Consider the following 12,337-nt stretch of genomic DNA (forward strand, 5'->3'; position numbering starts at 1 on the left):
ATCACTGGAATGTTTAAAAAACAATGCAGAATAATGTACATGTCATTCCTAAACCTTTCTCTTCATTTTCTTATTTTACGGTATCTTTCTCTTTTTCTAATCCTAGGAACTAGGTACTGAGTATTATATATTCACACCACCAAGAGGTCCAACGGGTTCCTACAAAGAGTTTGCTGTAGTTACTAAAGAACCAACGGCAGTAACGATATCCCTTACTGGGTCGGTTACCTACCAAAATCGACAGTATAGGAAAGGGAGCAAACTTTCCCTGACCCTTGAATCTTTTGAATCGGTGTTACTTCAGAGTGAAGATGACCTATCTGGCACCAAAGTTGTCTCAGTTAAGCCAGTGGCCGTCCTGAGTGGCCATTCATGTGCGACTCTGCAGACCAAGTGCAGCCACGTCTACGAGCAACTCCAGCCTGTGCCGGTATGGGGAAGCACTTACCTAATTGCACCTATTGCTTATAAGACATCTTATGACCTGGTTTATGTGACGGCTTCACAAAAAACCCTTTTGACATATCAGATTGAGGACGAGAAGGAAACCCATAAACTGCTTGAAGGAGAGGTCCTTGAAATTGAGCTCAAGTCAGATGCACCAATTTATATAAGCTCAACAGAAGGCATCCAGGTCTTTTTATTCTCAGCAGGGGGTAGAAAAGACACAAGAGTATTTGACACCTTCCTACTGGGTGTACCCGATGTAACATCATTCTGTACTTCCTACCAAGCTGTAGGCAAAGACACACCCAACAATCTCGCCTACGCCGTAGCAAAGACATCATCAATGCAATTAATTACCACGGATAAACAACCTCTGAAGAGCCCCAATTGGCAAAAAATCGAGGGAACCGAGTACTCATGGGGAAGTCTCCAGCTGGATTCTAATGATGAAAATTATATGGTTGAAAGTAAAAATAACACTTTTGGGCTCATCGTGGTTGGAGTTTCTCCAACAAATGTCTATGGAGAGGTTGCTACATGTGTTGGGGGTAAGTGTAGGGCAATTTGCAATGAATAGTAACACAATTCCACCAGTAGATTTTGCATCACTTTGTGCCTTGGTTACCCAGGGTATTGGCTTCACAGTGATAGATGAAGTTGAGCCAAGGGCTTGTTTGGATTGTTGGATTTCTTATTTATGGCCAACATTTTTTTTTAAAAAAGGAGACATTGGCAATGCAGGAATAATGGGACCCCCCTTTTAAATTTTGGAATTTGAACATAAATGATAGATGAGCAACCTGCCAGTCTCTTGATGTTGTTGATTTCACTGACAGCCTCCTTATGACACATTATTATTTGCTATACTTATATCAATGTTTAACACTTTACAAACTGGATAGCAGAGCTGGGCCAAATAATATTGACACCCATTTCTTTTGATGCCCCCTGTACCTTCCAATCGATTAGTCCCTTCAGATCCCACCTCCCAACCTTCGTAATATAGGATCTAACAAATGTATGCATCTTTAATAGGGATGTAGCGAACGTCGGAAAAAAAGTTCGCGAACATATTCGCGAACTTGCGCAAAAATGCGAGCGGTTCGCGAACGGTTCGCGAACGGTTCGCGAACCCCATAGACTTCAATGGGAAGGCGAACTTTAACATCTAGAAAAGACATTTCTGGCCAGAAAAATGATTTTAAAGTTGTTTAAAGGGTGCAACGACCTGGACAGTGGCATGCCAGAGGGGGATCAAGGGCAAAAATGTATCTGAAAAATCTGCCTGTGTGTGCTTGGAAGAGATAGTGTAGGGGGAGAGCTGTTAGTGATTTCAGGGACAGTTGAAAGTTTGCTGGCTAGTAATCTGCTTGATACTGCTCTGTATTGGAGGGACAGAAGTCTGCAGGGATTTGAGGGACATTTTAGCTTAGGTAGCTTTGCTGGCTAGTAATCTACTGTTCTCTTTAAACAACTGCCATACGTTGACCTTGTAGGCATTGTTTGCCCAGTTTTTTTGGACGCAGCCACTGAAGCACAGTTGCCATAAAAAATATGCCATATAAATGCTGAAAATAGTAATTTTTCGCCATACGTTGACCTTGTAGACATTGTTTGCCCAGTTTTTTTGGTTGCAGCCACTGAAGCACAGTTGCCAGAAAAAATATGCCATATAAATGCTGAAAATAGTCATTTTTTGCCATACGTTGACCTTGTAGGCATTGTTTGCCCAGTTTTTTTGGTCGCAGCCACTGAAGCACAGTTGCCAGAAAAAATATGCCATATAAATGCTGAAAATAGTAATTTTTTGCCATATACGTTGAGTCAACGTATGGCAAAAAATGACTATTTTCAGCATTTATATGGCATATTTTTTCTGGCCTCTGTGCTTCAGTGGCTGCGGCCAAAAAAACTGGGCAAACAATGCCTACAAGGTCAACGTCGTTGACCTTGTAGGCATTGTTTGCCCAGTTTTTTTGGCCGCACTGAAAAGTCACTCCGGTGTTTTTTCTGGAGACGGTAATATTATGGATATTTAGACAGAATGTGAACAAGGTCACACCAGCTAGATGGCGGGTTGAAGAAAACAGTGTGCAAATAATGCCTGCAAGGTCAACGTATACACTACTACAGCGGTGGATACGGATTACGTAAAATATATTATGGCTGCTTGAAAAAAGTGACTCCGGTGTTTTTTCTGGAGACGGTAATATTATGGATATTTAGACAGAATGTGAACAAGGTCACACAGCTCGATGGCGGGTTGAAGAAAACAGTGGTGCAAATAATGCCTACAGGGCAAATAATGCCTAAAAGGTCAACTTATACACTACTACAGCGGTAGTAAAATAAAAAAAGTAAAATAAAAAAAAATGAATATTAAAAAAAAAAAATTAAAGTTGGTGCTGCTGAACTACTAGGAGCAGCAGATTAGCACACCAGTCCCACTCCCCAACACTGCTAGACTAATAGCACTGGGCTCTTATAGTAGTAGTAGTAGTAGTAGTAAAACAACAAAAAAATAAATAAAAGCAGTCCTTACAAGGACTACTGTTATTGCAGCAGTCAGCAGATGAGATCAGAAAGCAGGACAGCTGCCCACTGCAGCTACATACAGAGCACTGCAGTAGAAGGTAGATTACTAGCCAGCAAAGCTACCTAAGCTTAAATGTCCCTCAAACCCCTGCAGACTTCTGTCCCTCCAATAACAGAGCAGTATCAAAACGATTACTAGCCAGCAAACTTTCAACTGTCCCTGAAATCACTAACAGGCAGCAGCTCTCTCCCTACACTATCTCTTCAGCACACACAGGCAGAGTGAAAAAACGCTGCAGGGCTTCGGTTTTTATAGGGAAGGGGAGTGGTCCAGGGGAGAGCTTCCTGATTGGCTGCCATGTACCTGCTGGTCTGGGGTGAGAGGGCAAAAAAAAGCGCCAACAATGGCGAACCCAAAATGGCGAACGTCGCGCGACGTTCGCGAACTTCCGGCGAGCGCGAACACCCGATGTTCGCGCGAACAAGTTCGCCGGCGAACAGTTCGCGACATCTCTAATCTTTAATTGGAGATTTAACTGGTAACTGTAATAGGCATCAATATGGCTCCCATTTATATCAATGAATAGTGGGTATTGCAACGTGAGCTGACATGGCACTAGTAGCACCTTGTACTAAATCAACTGTAGATTTCATGAAGGACCAACATGCAACTTGAATGATGTACATTCAAAAGAGCCTACAACATTGTAAGCATTGTTACTTCCAAATTATGCTCTTAAAGGGATACTGTAATGGGAAAAAACATTTTTTTTCAAAATGAATCAGTTAATAGTGCTGCTCCAGCAGAATTCTGCACTGAAATCCATTTCTCAAAAGAGCAAACAGATTTTTTTTATATTCAATTTTGAAATCTGACATGGGGCTAGACATATTGTCAATTTCCCAGCTGCCCCAAGTCATGTGACTTGTGCTCTGATAAACTTCAATCACTCTTTACTGCTGTACTGCAAGTTAGAGTGATATCACCCCCCTCCCTTTCCCCCCCCCCAGCAGCCTAACAACAGAACAATGGGAAGGTAACCAGATAGCAGCTCCCTAACACAAGATAACAGCTGCCTGGTAGATCTAAGAACAACACTCAATAGTAAAATCCATGTCTCACTGAGACACATTCAGTTACATTGAGAAGGAAAAACAGCAGCCTGCCAGAAAGCATTTCTCTCCTAAAGTGCAGGCACAAGTCACATGACCAGGGGCAGCTGGGAAATTGACAAAATGTCTAGCCCCATGTCAGATTTCAAAATTGAATATAAAGCAAATCTGTTTGCTCTTTTGAGAAATGGATTTCAGTGCAGAATTTTGCTGGAGCAGCTCTATTAACTAATTAATTTTGAAAAAAATTTTTTTCCCATGACAGTATCCCTTTAAATATTTCACTTGCACATTGGTTCAGGCTTCTATACACAAAAACGCTCACAAAAAAATAATTTCCTCCTCTGAATATATAGGGTGCTCTCCCCATTTTAGTGAATTTGTTTTGCCTTCATATTTATTTTAGGGTCAACCAGGCAATCATGCAGTCGCCTTAAATGTAGAAAATCTGAGACCTGCAAAATCGTACATGGGCAAGCATTGTGTATTGCAAACAGTGAAGCCGTGTGCTGGGCGTGGGGCGACCCGCATTACCACACTTTCGATTCAAAAAACTACGATTTTCAAGGAACATGTTCATACACAATGGCCAAGACCTGCGGAACAGATCCAGACTTACCGCCTTTCAACATAGAGACGACCAATGAGAACAGAGGCTCTTCTCTTGTGTCCTACATTAGCAACGCTCTCATCCAGGTCTACGGATACAATATTTCCAGCTATAGGGCAGAAATTGGCGTAGTTAGGGTGAGTATGATCAAGGGACCAAATATACCATTACAGAACACTATCAGAAATACTGGAAAGATGTGATGAAATCCGTATGAGGGAACTCATGCATGTTGTTGGTTAAAGGAATACTGTCATGGGAAAAAACATTTTTTTCAAAATGCATCAGTTAATAGTGCTGCTCCAGCAGAATTCTGCACTGAAATCCATTTCTCAAAAGAGCAAACAGATTTTTTTATATTCAATTTTGAAATCTGACATGGGGCTAGACATTTTGTCAATTTCCCAGCTGCCCCTGGTCATGTGACTTGTGCTCTGATGAACTTCAATCACTCTTTACTGCTGTACTGCAAGTTGGAGTGATATCACCCCTCCATTTCCCCCCCAGCAGCCAAACAACAGAACAATGGGAAGGTAACCAGATAGCAGCTCCCTAACACAAGATACCAGCTGCTTCGTAGATCTAAGAACAACACTCAATAGTAAAATCCAGGTCCCACTGAGACACATTCAGTGACATTGAGAAGGAAAAACAGCAGCCTGCCAGAAAGTATTTCTCTCCTAAAGTGCAGGCACAAGTCACATGACCAGGGGCAGCTGGGAAATTGACAAAATGTCTAGCCCCATGTCAGATTTCAAAATTGAATATAAAAAAATCTGTTTGCTCTTTTGAGAAATGGATTTCAGTGCAGAATTCTGCTGGAGCAGCACTATTAACTGATTCATTTTGAAAAAAAAATTTTTTCCCATGACAGTATCCCTTTAAGTAGAAAAGCTGAAAATATGCTTGAGAAACGTGCACACATGTTACATTGTCTACTTTTGTCATTATGCTAATGCCGTACATCATGGCGCAACTGAAAAGGCGAATTTCGGCTTAGTACATCGAAGCATGTTTGAGATATGTATCTATATGGCAATCCATTCAATTAAGAGGGAAATGCAGGATAACGACAAATTGTCAGTAATGTGGTATTTTGGGAAATGCAAACATGAAGGCCAAAGTAGTTTCAGGACCCATGAGAGGTTTGCGCTTATGTAGTATTTTCAAAACTGGTCAATTTAAGTACAGAAATGGGGCATTAGGAGACTAGGGACATTCCACTGAGTGACAGCATTGCTAATAAAGACAATCACATTTACTTTACAGTGCTACGCAATATGTTAGCGCTATATAAATACATGTTAATAATAATAATAATAAAGACCATGGGAGATTCCAGTAAAGCTTGAGCTATGGTTATTTGGAGTGGGTGCCAAATAAGGAGATGTTTACTTGATCTGCCATGATTGGCAAATGAGGATAATGGGATCATATGACCCCTAACGTTTATAGAAGGTCTTGGCTAAGCTGATAGGTAAAGATCGGCTCATTGATTGCCAAAAAAGGCCACCAAAGGAGTGGATCTATGTCTATTTCATCCCAGGCTGTTCCTCAGACAGGACTGCTCTCTTGATGGATGTCCCAGTTCTTACCAATATATTATTCATGCAGGCCCCTATATATGTCTGTACTTTATTTCACCATGTGCATGGTCAGCTTTAGGCTGGCTAGTTTGGCAATGTTTACACCAGAGAAAAGGTGATATGGGAGGGGTTTAATCACCATGAGATACATGGAACCTTACAGTAAACCATCTGGTTCCTTATACACGAGCACATCTCAAAAGTCAGTAGCATCTCAAGGTTAGTAGAAAGGTGGTTTAATCTGAGGAATATAGAGTTATGGAATTCTATCCTAGAAGTAGCTGTACAGGTAAATATAATGGATCATTTTGAAAAATGCCTTTTAGCAATAGAGCAAAACAAAGTTTAGTAATAGAACAGGACAGCATTGGGAGTCATAAAATGTTTTCCCATTGTGAGGCAATTATGTTACGCTAAATTCCAATACAGGGACATTAAACAGTCTGATGCACCTCATTTATTGTAGGTGAATAACCAGAGGGTCCAGCTTCCAATCACACTGCAGGATGGAAATCTGAAGCTGTACCAGAGCGGATCCTTACTTGTTCTTGATACTGATTTTGGACTAAGAACATTCTATGACTGGAACATGCTCTTCAAAATTTACCTCCCAAGTAGCTACTCTGAGAATGTTTGTGGCTTGTGTGGCAATTTCAATGATATCCCTGGAGATGACCTCCTCTCCGAAGACCGTGTCTCTCTAGATCCTATTGAGTATGCAAAACTGTGGAAGGTGCAAAGCAGCAGTTCCAGTACATGCTGGGATGATTGTCATGGGCCATGCAAAAAATGTTCTCCATCAGATAAGCAGAAATATGGTGACGTGTCCTTGTGTGGTTTAATTGCTTTAAGGGAAGATGGGCCCTTTAGATTGTGCCATGCAACAATCGAGCCAAGAATTTACTTGGACAACTGCATCTATGACCTCTGCCTAAATGACGGCTTCCAGCAGATCTTGTGTCAAACCCTAAAGACTTACAGCGATACCTGCCGAAGGGAGAATATCGAAGTGTTTGAATGGAGAAATGCTACAGGATGCAGTAAGTGAATAAACAAACCTTATTATTATATTCTTGGACATGACATTGTTAGGGATGTTAGTTTGTCCCAAAACATGTCAATGTGTAATTACAATAAATCATTTATATTAGTCTCTGGTCCTAACCCTAAACCTTGCCCTTTACTTGGTTCCTTCTGTCCTCTCAGGATATTAACCAGGAGAGCTTTATTTAAGGTATTGCATAATAGCTGAACACGCTGAGGCTTTTCTCTTTCCCTTACGTATTTTACATGTGAATTCAATTCATGTGAATGAAAAGGTATTTTTGGGCACTTTGTTGCCGACAGAATAGACAATTTCACTGGAGTGTCCCCACCATTACACACGTGAGCACATGTAGCATTTTTGTCTTCAGTATTGGCAACATGGAATCCCTTAATTATCTTTCCCTCTAGTAATGGCTTTTGCTACCTTTCCAAAAAGTTTGGTTCCTTGAAGCTTGCAGATTCATTTGTAATCCTTAAGCTAAAAAATGTCCCAGACCTACTGCAAGGGTACCTGGTGGTCCAGTGGTGCAGTAGTGGCACTACACGCTCCCTGCAGGGACGCCCACAACAGCCGCCACTTCCTCCAGTTTGCCGTATGCGTCCTTTTTATTTTCAGCATGCATCATCATCACACATGGGGCGAAATTCAAATATTTAAAGGGTCCTTGACCTACCACTCATTGCCCAACGTTTTATTGCTAAATTGCCCAATTTTAGCCTGTCTTATTTGTTCTTGACCTAGCCTGTTCCTGACCATTCCTAGTTTGATCACTCTTGAAAACTAGTGATGGGCGAATTTATTTGCCAGGCGCAAATTTGCGGCGAATTTGCGCGATTCGCCGCCAGCGAATAAATTCGCGAAACGCCCGCGAAAATTCGCGTAAAAAATTCGCCGGTGTCAAAAATTATTTTCTCGAAAAAATGGACGCTGGCGTCAAAAACGGGCGACGCCATCGAAAAAACGGGCACCGGCGTCAAAAACGGGCGCCGGCGTCAAAAACAAGAATTTTTCGACGTTTCGTGAATTTCGCACTAAATTTGCGAATTTTTCGGCGAAACAGCGCAAATTCGCCCATCACTATTGAAAACTGTTACTGTACCACGATACTGTTGGTTTTGACCCGGCCTGTGTCCCAGACTATGTTCTTGACTCCTGATTCTGTACTGCTCTGACTGATTGGTATCGACTCGGTCTTTCGACCACGTTCCTTGTTCCCTGTTTCTCTAGTTCAAGTTTGGTTCCCTTGCCTGCCCAGAACTTCCCCCTTGGTCCTCTCACTACAAGACCAGGCAGAATCCAAGTAGCAGAGGGTTCTTCTCAAAGTGAAATTTGGCTGGGACTTTCGGGTTTGTTCTGTTTTTGGGATACATCTCATAACAAACAAGGAAAAGTTGTGCTCACCACTCATTTTTAAAACCATTAGGCGGGAGTGCAAGGAGGCTGTGACCAAAATACATTGACAAATACCCAATGTCCTCTGCACTCAACCCATTATCAATATATTTAAGACAGAGACATTTTGTGCTACTGCTACTGAAAATATATTGATAATGGGTTGAGTGCAGAGGACCTCTTGTAATTGTCTATACCGCTCGTAACACCTACATTCAGAACATGGCATTGGGGTATAACCCATAACAACCAATCAAAAAACAAACATGAATATATATAGGATATTAGCTGTGGATCATTCTTTATTCCCTTTTATGGCATTACCCCCTATAACACTTTATTAACCTATTCACCCATATAAAGGATTAGCAATATATTCATCCTGAGCACATATATACTAATTGAATGTTTATATGTTGAGTGTGTAGGCACTAGTCTAGCAGGAAGTCATCCCTGAAAATCTCTATTGATTTCAATTAACTATATCCATTTTTACGTTTTTAGATTTGGAATGCCCGGCCAACAGTGCTTACAAGTTCTGTGGGAGCGCTTGCCCTGCCACCTGTGAGGATCCAGACGCCCCATCGAAATGTTCTGAGCCCTGTGTTGAAACTTGTGAGTGTGATGCAGGGTTTGTTATGATTGAAGGAAAGTGCATGCCGAAAGAAAATTGTGGCTGCTTTTATCAAGGAAATTTTGTTGCCCCCAACCAGACGTTTTGGGCAGATAATGGATGCAAGCAGCGTTGTACCTGTAATGCAAAGAGCCGCACTGTGACCTGTAAAAAGACCGGATGTAGAAGTGGAGAGGAGTGCATAGTGAAAAATGGCATTCAAGACTGCTACGCAATCACTTACGGCCAGTGCTCTGCATCCGGTGACCCTCACTATATCACATATGATGGCCTTCACTACAACTTCCAGGGAACCTGCCAGTACAAGCTTTCGGGACTTTGTAACAAGAACAAGGGGCTGACTGATTTCCAGGTTAATGTGCGCAACCAGAATCGCGGAAGCCGGGCTGTCTCCTACATCACAGCCGTTAATCTGACCATTTATTCCATGGAAATCCAAATGCGCAGGGACTTTCCTGATCAAGTACTGGTAAGGTCAAAGCCAATTAGTGTCACCAGCTACAAAATTTACCACACTCCCAACCCATCATGCCATCATTATTTACTAGCACCTGACCTGCCCATCTCTGCTTTCACCAGAAAGGAATAGGTGGGACAGGTGCAAGTACATAAATAAATAATGACCTCCTGCTTGCAACCTACTTAAAAAAGCGTTTTAGTGTCCCAAACATGTTTTTACCTTTTTCGGCAGCAAAGATCAATTTTGTAGGGTGTAAATGAGCAACCATCCACCGAAATCTGCTGCTCTGCCAATGGAGATCTGATTAAATAAGGAAATCTCATTAAATATCTTCTCCACCTTCCACCATTACTGCAGAACCACAATGATGTTCTAATGCCATGGTCTACAGTATTTGGTGCAACCCATATTGAATCTGTTAGTGATCCTGTTCCATGAGCATTACTATCCTGTTCTCAATTGATTACCAAAAGTTGATCTTTCAGTCTACTCTTGGCTTAGAAGAAGTTACAAACCACCGATTGACCAGGCTAAACTCTTTACTCTCCTTACAGGTTGATGGTATATTGTCAAATCTACCTCTGACTCTGAGCTCTGGTCGTATCACAGTGTTCCGTTCTGGACAACACTGCATCATTCAATCACAGCTTGGTCTTCGTGTTGCTTTTGACTGGGATGCACGTGTTGCTGTCACTGTTCCATCATCTTATGCTGGGTCTGTTTGTGGCCTTTGTGGAAATTACAACAATCAACCTGATGATGACTTGATGATCCAGGGTGGATCGATTACATCTGACAGAATTGAATTTGGAAATAGCTGGAAAGTTGCTGACTTACCAGGCTGTTCTGGAGGTGTCCCTGAAAACTGTAACCTGACTGCTCTGGAAAAAGAACAAAGGAAAAGCAAAAAAGATTGTGGAATGATTTTGGATAAGAACGGTCCTTTCAGAAATTGTCATGCCGTCGTCCCACCTGAAGATTATTTCCTGGACTGTGTCTTTGATATGTGTGCTTATGGAAAACGAGAAGATGTCAGCTGCCGTCTTATTACTGGATACACCTCTGTATGTCAAGATGCAGGAGCCAAAGTCTATCCATGGAGATCGGAAGAGTTCTGTAGTGAGTATCAATTATAAACCCTGAGATTTGTTATTCATTAGGTGGACAAGGGAACTGCATATTTGCCTTATAAGTACTGGTACCACTGAACCTACAGGGCTAGTTTTAGCTTAGGGCAAGGAGCATAGATATAAGTATAAAGGGCATATATTCATCAGGGATGTCCAACTTGCAGACCTCTAGCAGCAGTTTATATATAATTCTACCTATGACCCTCAGGCAGTAGTTTGAGGACAGACTGGAACATGGACAGGAAAGGACGTTCATGGAATGGTTTGCAAGAAAAGAAATCCTGAAGAGATAATATTATTATTACCATCATCATCATTGTAGCAATAAAGATCATCAACTCAATCATTTACAGTTTAATTAGTTCAATGTTCCCGGTAACATAATATAAAATTCCATTCAGGAATGCATCGGAACTTCAGCTTTCAGCATATTTAATTCATTTGTAGTCAAACTTGAATTATCTATCTTGTATGAACATATATTGGTAAGTGGTTTCTGATTTGTTAGATGTATGTGCCAACATTATAAGAAGGTTACAGTTGACTTATTGACTGCAGTTGTAAGAAAAGCAGTCATTGTCCCAAAATCCCAAATGATGTACACGCTAAGCACCTACCAGCAACTGTTGGGTAACCCAACTCTATAGTTTGGGAACTACAACTTTAGGGTGTCAGAAATGGAAGAGCTAATTAGTAATTAGTTTGCCCTACCCAATTTCTTCTTTTGTGGGTTTTAACATTGATGCATGTCATGACATTTGTTATGTGTTTGTATTGCAGAACTTCCATGTAATGATGACAGTCACTACAACATATGCACAAGTGGATGCCCATCCACCTGTCTTTCTCTGACGTCGTCCACAAACTGCGACATTAAGTGCCAGGAAGGCTGCGCCTGTAATGATGGTTATGTGTTGAGCGGTGGCCATTGTGTTCCCTTGTCTGACTGTGGCTGTACTTTTAGTGGAAAGTACTATAAACCTGATGAAGTCTTCTTCCCAGAAGACAATTGTGACAAAAAGTGCACTTGCGCATTTGGTGGTATAGTGACTTGTTCATCCTTTTCTTGTGATCCATATGAAGAGTGCCGTGTAGAAAAAGGACTTCAAAGCTGTCAACCAATTGGATCATCCACATGCTCTGTCGTAGGAGATGGCAGCTACTGGACTTTTGATAATCAGAAATATGAGTTCTATGGAAATTGTTCCTATATTTTATCAAAGTCCTGTCTACCTGATGGATCTAAGCTTACTCCATATGTCCTCCATTTGCAAAATCAAGAACTGGTTACCGGTGGTGTGACCAAGAGAAAGGTCCTAACGTTAGAAGCCTATGGATATAATGTCACTATTTACATTGAGTCTGAAGTTAAAATGCTGGTG

At 41.4% G+C, this 12,337-nt stretch overlaps 1 protein-coding gene across 1 annotated transcript in view; it reads left to right on the forward strand.

Moving 5' to 3' along the window:
* Positions 1-12,337, forward strand: part of XB5897453.S (provisional ortholog of Fc fragment of IgG binding protein S homeolog) — a 34,384-nt gene that overhangs the window by 6,105 nt on the left and 15,942 nt on the right. The window contains exons 3-8 of the mRNA XM_018228368.2: positions 107-995; positions 4,502-4,842; positions 6,758-7,331; positions 9,236-9,834; positions 10,380-10,944; positions 11,736-12,334. Coding sequence (XP_018083857.1) covers positions 107-995; positions 4,502-4,842; positions 6,758-7,331; positions 9,236-9,834; positions 10,380-10,944; positions 11,736-12,334 — 3,567 coding nt within the window. The remainder of the gene's footprint in view (positions 1-106; positions 996-4,501; positions 4,843-6,757; positions 7,332-9,235; positions 9,835-10,379; positions 10,945-11,735; positions 12,335-12,337) is intronic.

This window comes from Xenopus laevis, chromosome 7S, assembly GCF_017654675.1.
Source record: "Xenopus laevis strain J_2021 chromosome 7S, Xenopus_laevis_v10.1, whole genome shotgun sequence".
In the NCBI taxonomy this organism is placed as follows: domain Eukaryota; kingdom Metazoa; phylum Chordata; class Amphibia; order Anura; family Pipidae; genus Xenopus; species Xenopus laevis.